We start from the raw sequence: 10,494 nt of genomic DNA on the forward strand, positions 1-10,494 counted from the left end.
AAAGGATAAGATTGTAAAAAATATATAGATGTAAACGGAAAGATTGTAAGGAATGGAAGTCATGTAAACCCTTAGGGGACACATTATGAATAAAGAAGATTAGTTTTGAACGAAAAATAATTAAATTAATAATAATTAAGTAATTCAATTTTAAGAATTAATTTTCAAACAAAATATACAATTTTCATCAGATTGTTCAAATCTCATAATTTTTCACAAATTATGTATTTTAATTTTCTACCAAAAAATAAGAATTTTCAAAAAATTACACAAGTTTTCCACGAAATTGGTAAATTTTTAACTAAAAAAAGATCAATTTTGGACCAAAAATGGAATAGTTAAATTTACAGTTAAAAAAAAATTAATTTTCAACCGTTGAGAAAACAAATTTTAAAGAAAGTAGTTTAATTTTCCATCAAAGATATGAATTTTTAACTAAAATATTGAATCTTTCACTTAAAAAAAGTAATTTTTAACGAATTAATGCAATTTTGGATTTAATAGTTGAACTTTCTACCAAATTTTTAATCAGACAGTTGAATTTCGAAACAAAAAGATGAAATTTCAACAAAAAGAGATAAGTTTTCATACCAAAAAGGCAAATTTTCAAGAAAAGAAATTTCATTTTCAACCTAGCAACATTTTTCAGTCAACAGTTGAATTTTCAACAAAAAAATATGTCTTTTTAACAAAATTGCTGATTTTTAATAAAATAATTAAATATTTAACCAAAAAATATTAATAACTTTCAATGAAATTTAAGACTATAAAATTAATCCACTCCTAAAAATTATTTTTAATTTATTCAGGAATAAGCCCTAACTTTTATTTAACAACAAAGTTTTTTGTATATATTACCGGGCCTAGAATACAAAAAATTGTAATTTCATCACAATTAATGATCTGAAGAGGTCCCTAAATTTTTTTATCGAATAATATGCACAGAGAAGAATCCTTTTAAGCCTTAAAATTTTTTTTTTTAATTAAAAACTAGAAAAATTCGTTTTCAGTCCTAAAATGGCCTAGTGGGACCTTTAAACAATTTTTTGTTGAATAAAAGAAAAATGATGACAGTTTAACATATTTTTTTTACATATTTCTGTATAAAATGTATTAATGATCTTAATTTTTATTCTTATAAATTATCATTCTAAGCAACTATAGATATTTGAAATTTATCTTGATTTTCAATTTCGATACATTAAAATAATAATTTAATTAATAAGCTGTTCATTCTGATGAAATCTGAGAAATGAAGAATATTTTAGAAATTTTATTAATAAATTGAAGAATACATCAAAATTTGGGTATTCAATTCTCATAATTTATTTTTGATCCAAGGGTTTTGGACCTGGTAAATTATTTAATAATTTTGATGTTAATTTTATCGTCTACTGGTTCAGAATTAATATTTTATAAATATTGATAAATATTCTGGACCAGCAGACAAAAAAATTAACATTAAAATTATTATTTTTAAAAATTTTAAATAAAAAATATAACAGTAATATATTTATGGATAGAATTTTACTTTTTTTCTGTTCTAAGGAAATTCGCATTATCGTGAAGGAAATCGATAAAAGCGCCAGGGACATTCTGATAATCCTCCAGAATATTCATAATGACAACAAGGAGGAAAACACGAGTAAGTTTTTTTTAAATTGCTAGAAATAAATCTCTGTATTTTTTTCTTCAGTTTTTGCTTTAAAATAATGAATATTATCAGGGCGTTTGCTCAAATTCTGGAGAAAAAATTTCCTCGAATTTATTGTATTTATATATATTTATTATAGTTTATTACGTTTTTTGCTTTAATTTTTAGGAATTCAATTAAAATCTTTCGTTTAGAAAGCTTTGACAAATTATATTGCAACTTTTGAGGTAAATTTATGGCATTTTCTGCGAGATTAATAAATTTAAATCGTGTAGCTGAATTTTCGAAAAAAAGGATTAATTTTCTACCAAAAAAACAGTTATGATTTTTTAACTAAAATTATGAATGTTCAACTGAAATACTTGAATTTTTACCAAAAAAGATAAATTTTTAAACGAGAAGATTAATTTTCAACTAGAAAAGATACGTTTTTTCAGCCAAATACGAGAATTTTTCACTGAAATATACAAATTTTTAAATTAAAATGATGAATCTTTAACTTGAATAATTGATTTTTTTCCAAGAATATTAGTTTTTTCTATCTAAAAGGACGTATTTTCGACAAAATATATGAATTTTGAATCAAATAGCTAAATTCTTATCCAAAAGGATTCATTTTCTACTAAAAAGGCGAATTTGCAACAAGCGGCATCAATTTTTAAACAAACAGTATTAATTTTTTACCAAATTCTTGAATTTCTGGCCAAAAAGATGCATTTTTTTACTGAAAAAGACCAATTTTCAACAAAAAAGATTAATTTTATAATCAAGTATTCGAATTTTCAATCAATGGGCTAAAATTTTAAACAAATAGTTGCATTTTTAACTGGAAAAGATAAAATTGTAAATGAAAATTTAAAAAAAACTAATTTTCTGACACATTGTTTAATTTTATACTCAAAAAGACGAATTTTGATAAAAATACACTAATTTTCGAAATAAGAAGATTAATTTTTAACCAGGAAGATTAATTTTCCACCAAAAAGGCAAATTTGCAAAACAAATTTTTAACCAAGAAGATTAATTTTCTACCAAAAAAGCAAATTGTCAACAAATAATCAAAATTTCCACAAAAATGGTTGAATTTTTAAACTAAAAAATAAAAATTTACAAATTTAAAAAAAAAAATTTCTAATAAAATAGACGAATTCTTAACAAAGTATATAAATTTGTAGATTAATAGTGGAATTTTCAACCAAGAAGATTAATTTTTTGTCCAAAAAAAGAAAAAATTTCAACAAAATACATTCATTTTTATACAAACAAAATTCATAAATATTCAACTAAATAAGATAAAATGTCAACCAAAAATTCAATAGTTAAATTTTTAGATAACAAATTATTTTCAGGCAGGCATAAATTTTCGTCTAGAATAGTGCAATATTCAATTAAAATTGTTACTTTTTTATTTAAACACAAATAAATTTAAAAAAAAAATAATAATAGTTTGCAAAGAAAAATAGATTTTCAAACAAAGTGATGAATTCTAAACTAAAACGATGAATCTTTGACTAAAAAAGAATTGAGTTTTCAACCAAAAAGATTAATTTTTAACTAAGAAAGATAAAATTTTTCAACAAAAAATTAATTTTTCAATTTTTTGTTAAAAAAATTAATGTTCAACAAAAAAGATGAATTTTCTACTAAAATGATGAAATACATTATAATTTTTTAACTAGCATACTTCAATTTTAATTTAAAAAAAGGAATCTTTCACTAAAATAATAGAATTTTGAACCAAAAAGATTAATTTTCAATTAAGAAAGATAATTTTTCAACCAAAAAATGAATGTTTCAATTTTTGGTTAAAAAATTGATGTTCCACAAAAAAGATTAATTTTCAGCTAAAATGTTGAAATATTCCAATGAAACAGTAATATTTTCAGTTATAACAAAATTTCAAAAAATGTTAATAAGAATTTTAATTTAATTTAATTAATTTATTATAATTTTATTATATATTTATTTTATTTAAAATTATTATATTTCATTATTATATAATTTAATTATATAATTTAATTAATTAATTAATTTAATTTAATTATATAATTTAATTATTATATATTTATTTTTATTTATTTCAAACTAAGTGATGAATTTTCAACCAAAATAATAATTTTTTTAACTAGCATAGTTCAATTTTAATTTAAAAAAATGAATCTTTCATTAAAACAATTTAATTTTCAACCAAAAAGATGAATTTTCAACTAAAATGATAGAATATTCAATTGAACTAGTTACATTTTTAGTTAAAAATAAATCATTTTCATCAAAAAAAATAATTTTGAAAAACGTAGTTACATTTCCAAGCAAAATGATGAATTTTCAACTAAAACGATGAATTTTACTAGATTAATTTTATCTGAAAATGATGAATTTTAAATTAAAATTATAAATCTTTCACTAAAAGAATTGATTTTTTAGTCAAAAAGATGAATTTTCAAATAAAATGATGAAATATTCTCTTGACACAGTAACATTTTGAGTTATAAAAAATTTCAAAGAGAGAAAAAAAGGAATAATTACATTTTTAAACTGATTGATGAATTTCAACCAAAAATTATAAGTTTTTTTAACTAGAATATAGTTCAATTTTCATTTAAAAAATGAATCTTTCACTAAAACAATAGAATTTTTAACCAAAAAGATCAATTTTCAAACTAAAATGATGGAATAATCAATTTAAATATTTACATTTTTAGTTAAACACAAATAAATTTGAAAAAAAAATAATTTGCAAAGAAAAATAGTTCGATTTTCAAAGAAAGTGATGAATTTTCAACCAAAATTGTAAGTTTCTTTTTAACTAGCATAGTTCAATTTAATTTAAAAGAATTAGTCTTTCACTAAAAGAATTGAATTTTCAACCATAAAGATGAATTTCCAAACTAAAAGGATGGAAAATTTAATTGGAATAGTTACATTTTTGATTAGAAATAAATAATTTTCATCAAAAAAAAAAAAAACTAACGTTGAAAAACGTAGTTACATTTTAAAGCAATGTGATAAATTTTCAACTGAAATAATGAATCTTTTATTAGTTAAATTAATACAAAAATGATAAATTTTAAATTAAAATTATGAATTATTTACTAAAAGAATTGAGTTTTTATTCAGAAAGACGAATTTAAACCAAAAAGATTAATTTTCAACTAAGAAAGTTAATTTTCCAAACAAAAAATGAATGTTTCAATTTTTAGTGAAAGAAACGAATGTTCCACAAAAATTATTAATTTACAGATGAAATATTCCATTGAAACAGTAACATTTTCAGTTATAAAATATTTCAAAGATAAAAAAAAAAATAATAGTTACATTTTAAAACTAAGTGATGAATTTTCAATCAAAATTATTATTTTTTGAACTAGCATAGTTCAATTTTAATTTAAAAAAATGAATCTGTCTCTAAAAGAATTGAATTTCCAACCAAAGAGATGAATTTTCAACTAAAATGATGGAATATTCAATTGAAGTAGTTACATTTTTTAAAACTATGTGGTGAATTTTCAACTAAAATTATAATTATTTAACAAGCATAGTTTAATTTCAATTAAAAAAATCAGTTTTCTAGTAAAATTAGGAATCTTTCACTGAAAGAATTGAATTTCCAACTAGAAAGATGAATTTTGAAACAAAAAGATCAAATTTCAATTAAACAAAATAATTTTTCATCAAAAAAAATGAATAGTTACATTTTTATTACAAAAAATTAATGTTCCCTGTTTAAAAATTCATCTTATTGGTTGAAAATTCAACTGTTTGATTAAAAGCCCTTTTTCGGTTTAATTTCTTTTTTTAATAAATAGGCCTTTTTTTTGGTAGAATGTTGTTTTTCTTGTTTGAAACTGTTTGAAAATTTAAAGATTTAGTTGAAAATTCGTTTATTTTTTTGATAAAAATTCGTAGTTTTAGAAAAAAATATATTCTCCTTGTTTGAAAGTTCGCCGTTTTTGTTAGAATATTATTGTTCTTTTTTGAAAAGACAATTATTTGTTTGAAAATTCATCTTTTTAGTTGAAAATTAATTAATTTGGTTAATAATTTAAGCATTTTGTTGAAACTTAGTTTTTCTTTTGTTGGAAATTATTTTTTTACTCAAAATTTAACTATTTTATTTTTGGTTCTAAATTTATCTTTTTTAGTTAAAATTTTTTCATTAGTTTAATTATTGAATTTCAATAAAATGGTCGAATTTTTTACTAAGCCGTTTATTTTTCTGACATATTATTGAATTTTCTACTATAAAAGACGAATTCTTAACAAAATATATAGATTTTTAATTAAATAGTTGAATTTTATACGAAGAGGATTAGTTTTCTATCCAAAAAGAAGAATTTTCAACAAAATATATAAATTTTTAAACAAATACTTGCATTTTTTAAATGTTCAAGATGAATTTTTTAATTCCAATTTTAAAAAAACAACATATTTTCCATAAAAAAGTTGAATTTTCTACCAAGAACATTATTTTGTCCAAATCCTTTTTTAGGTAATTTTTTTTTGAAACAAAAAATAAGAAAATTAAATTTATCGTTAAAAATATATCCTTTTTATAATTTTTTAAAAATATTTTTTAAACATTTTGTTGAAACTTCGTTTTTTTGGCTGAAAATTATTTTTTTACTGAAAATTTAACTATTCCATTTTTGGTTATAGATTTATCTTTCTAGTTGAAATTTTTAAATTAGTTTAATTTTTAAATTTCAGTAAAAAAAAAAGATGAATTTTTTACTAAACAGTTTAATATTCTATAAAGTTATTGAATTTTCAAGCCAAAAAAAAATGAATTTACTACAAAAAAAGACGAGTTCTCAACAAAAACTATAATTTTTTTTTAATCGAATAATTAAGTTTTCTACCAAGAAGATTAATTCTCTACTCGTAAATATGAATTTTCAATCAAATATATGAATTCTAAACTGAATAATTGAATTTTATACCAATAAAAAAGGGAAATACTCGGAAACATTAATTTTCGACCAAAAAGGTGAATTTTCAACAAGTTACCTTAATTTTCAAACAAATGGTTAAATTTTTACACTAAAAAATATAAATTAAAAATTTTTAATTGAAGAAACTAATTTATTTGCAAATTAGTTTAATTCTTTACCAAAGTTTTAAATAAAAAAGTCGTTTCAGTAGAAAATTATTCTTATTGGCAGAAAATTCATTTTTTTGGTTCAAATTTTTTTTTAACTGAAGATGAAATATATATTTCATTTTCAGTTAAAAAAATAATTTTGAAAAAAAAAGGAATTTTCTACCAATAAGAATAATTTTCTACTAAAACGACTTTTTTAGTCAACAATTTGGTAAAAAATTAAACTGGTTTGCAAATAAATTATTTTCTTCAATAAAAATTTTTTAATGTATAGTTTTTAGTTTAAACATTCAACCATTTGTTTGAAAATTTAGATAATTTGTTGAAAATTCGCCTTTTTGATCCAAAAATTAAGCTTCTTGGTTGTAAATTTAACTATTTGGTTACCAATGTATATATTTTGTTAAATTTCATTATTCTCATTTAAAAAATGCAACTATTTGCTTAAAAAATAAGGTAATTTGTTGAAAATTCGTCTTTTTGGTCGAAAATTAATCCTTACGAGTACTTGATTTTTTTCTTGGTAGACAACTTAACTATTCGATTAAAAAACTATAGTTTTTGTTGAGAACTCGTCTTTTTTAATAGAAAATTCATCTTTTTGGCTTGAAAATTCAATAATTTTATAGAATATTAACCTGTTTAGTAAAAAATTCACCTTTTTTTATTGAAATTTAAAAATAATTTAAAAATTTCAACTAGAAAAATAAATTTATAACCAAAAATGGAATGGTTAAATTTTCAGTAAAAAAATAATTTTCAACCAAAAAAAAACGGATTTTCAACAAAATGTTTAAATTTTTAACCAAATGAATGAATTTTCGAACGAGAAGATAAATTTTCAAACAAATTATTTTCTTTTTAAACAATAAAAATAATATACTGTAGAAGGCGAATTAAAAAAAATGCATGAATTTTCAGCCATATATAGTTGAATTTGCAAATAAAAAGGATATATTTTTAACGAAAAATTTTGGAACTAATGTTCTTGGTAGAAAATTCAACTATTAGATGAAAAAAATTTATTTTTATTTAGAATTAGTGTTTTTTAGTAGAAAATTAAAAAATGTGGTTGAAAACTAAACTTTTTTGTGGAAAATTAGTTTTTTTTATTGGAATTAAAAAAATCATATGTAGCAGTTTAAAAATTCAACTATTTTATTGAAAATTCATGTTTTTGGATAGAAAATTAATCTTCTTCGTAGAAAATTAAACTATTTGATTAAAAATATATACTTTTTGTTAAGAATTCGTCTTTTATGGTAGAAAATTCAATAATTTGTTAGAAAATTAAATGGTTTAGTAGAAAATTCGTCTTTTTTTATTGAAATTTAATAATTCAACTGATTAAAAAATTTCAACTAAAAAATATAAATTTAGAACCAAATATAAAATAGTTAAATTTTGAGTAAAAAAATAATTTCCAGCAAAAGAAAAACGAAGTTTCAACAAAATGCTTAAATTATTAACCAAATTAATGAATTTTCAAACAAATAATTATCTTTTCAAAAAAGAATAATATTCTAACAAAAACCACGAATTTTCAATAAAAATAAAATGAATTTTCAACCAATAAGATAAATTTTCTAACAAGGAGAATAAGTTCTTTTCTAAAAATAACGAATTTTTAGCAAAAAAAACGAATTTTCAACTAAATTGTTAAATTTCCAACCAGTTTCAAACAAGAAGAATGAATATTCTACAAAAAAAGGCCTATTCAGCTAAAAAAAGAAATTTTAGCGAAAAAAGGGCTTTTAATAAAATAGTTGAATTTTCAACCAATAAGATGAATTTTGAAACAGGGAGAATAATTTTTGAATATAACGACGAATTTTCAACAACAACAAAATACATTTTTCAAATGGAAAGTTTAGTTTATACTTAAGTTTTCAGTTGAAAAAATTAATCTAAAGAAATAAAAAATTAAAAAATAAAAAATTAATTTTCAACTAAAGATAATTTTAGTTGAAAATTCATCTGTTTGGTTTAAAAGGAAACTATTCACGTTATAGATTCATCATTATAGTTTAAAATTCCGCTCTTGGGTGGAGCATTAATTTTTTGTAATAAAAATGTGACTATCCATTTTTTTTAGTGAAAAATTATCTTGTTTAATTGAAATTTGATCTTTTTGTTTCAAAATTCATCTTTCTAGTTGAAAATTCAATTCTTTTAGTGAAAGATTCATTGTTTTAATTAAAATTGAATTATGCTAGTTAACAAAATTATTATTTTGATTGAAAATTAATCACTTAGTTTGAAAATGTAACTATTCTTTTTCTTTTCTTTGTTTGCAATTTTTTTATAATTCAAAATGTTACTGTATCAGTGGAATATTTCATCATTTTAGTTGAAAATTAATCTTTTTAACTAAAAACTCAATTCTTTTAGTAAAAGATTCATAATTTTAGTTAACAATTGCTCTTTTTTGGATAAATTTAAATAATAAAATATTCATCATTTTAGTTGAAAATTCATCACTTTGTTTTTAAATGTAACTATTTTTCCCAAGATTGGTTTTTTTGATGAAAATTATTTATTTCGAATTTAAAATGTAACTATTCCAATTGAATATTTCATCATTTTAGTTGAAAATTCATATTTTTTGTGGAAAATTAATTTTTTTGTTGAAAAATGATCTTTCTTAGTTAAAAATTAATCTTTTTCTTTGAAAAATCAATTCTTTTTTAGTGAAAGATTCATCATTTTAGTTTAAAACTCATCAATTTATTTCAAAATCTGACTATTTTTATTTGCAAATTATTATCTTTATTATTATTTTTTTAAATTTATTTGCGTTTAACTAAAAATGTAACTATTTAAATTGAATATTCCACTAATCTAGTTGTAAATTCATGCTTGTCTGAAAATTAATTTTTTGTCTAAAAATTTAACTATTGCATTTTTGCTTGACAATTTATCTTATTTAGTAGAATATTTATTAATTTTGTTTGTTTAAAAATGCAGGTATTTTGTTGAAAATCTGTTCTTTCTTTGGGCAGAAAATTAATCTTCTCGATTGAAAATTCCACTATTTATCTACAAATTTTTATACTTTGTTGAGAATTCGTATTTTTTATTAGGAAATTTGAAGAAAAAAAAATCAAAATATATATTTTTTAGTTTAAAAATTCAACCATTTCTTTGGAAATTTAGATAATCGGTTGACAATTTGACTTTTCGGTAGAAAAGTAATCTTCTTGGTTAAAAATTTGTTTTGCAAATTTGCCTTTTTGGTAGAAAATTATTCTTCCTGGTTAAAAATTAATCTTCTTATTTCGAAAATTAGTGTATTTTTATCAAAATTCGTCTTTTTGAGTAGAAAATTTAACAATGTGTCAGAAAATTAGTTTATTTTTTTATTTTCATTTACAATTTCATATTTTTCAGTAAAAAATGCAACTATTTGTTTAAAATTTTAGCCCATTGATTGAAAATTCAAATACTTGATTATAAAATTAATCTTTTTTGTTGAAAATTTAACTACGAGGGTAGTTCAATAAGTCCTTAGAATGACCAACAAATGGCGCGCGAATCGCTCCAAATCATCTGTTTTCAGTCAGCACCACTCCCGACTAGATATATGGTGCAGTCACAGTCCACATCTTCTGAGCTTACGTGTTTTTATAACTAATTGAAAAAAAATTTTTTTCGTTAAGAAAAATGGAAAAAAACGAGTTCAGAGCGGTAATCAAACATTTTCATTTAAAGGGTTTAACTCCATATGAGATAAAAAATG

The 10,494-nt window shown here is 20.4% G+C and overlaps 1 protein-coding gene across 1 annotated transcript in view; it reads left to right on the forward strand.

Annotated features, from left to right (window-relative positions):
- The window catches only part of LOC117168211 (translin), a 28,831-nt gene that overhangs the window by 5,264 nt on the left and 13,073 nt on the right, over nt 1–10,494 (forward strand). Inside the window, exon 2 of the mRNA XM_033353695.1 lies at nt 1,549–1,645. Within this exon, the coding sequence (XP_033209586.1) occupies nt 1,549–1,645 (97 nt within the window). The remainder of the gene's footprint in view (nt 1–1,548; nt 1,646–10,494) is intronic.

The sequence above is a fragment of the Belonocnema kinseyi genome, chromosome 1, assembly GCF_010883055.1.
Source record: "Belonocnema kinseyi isolate 2016_QV_RU_SX_M_011 chromosome 1, B_treatae_v1, whole genome shotgun sequence".
Lineage (NCBI taxonomy): Eukaryota > Metazoa > Arthropoda > Insecta > Hymenoptera > Cynipidae > Belonocnema > Belonocnema kinseyi.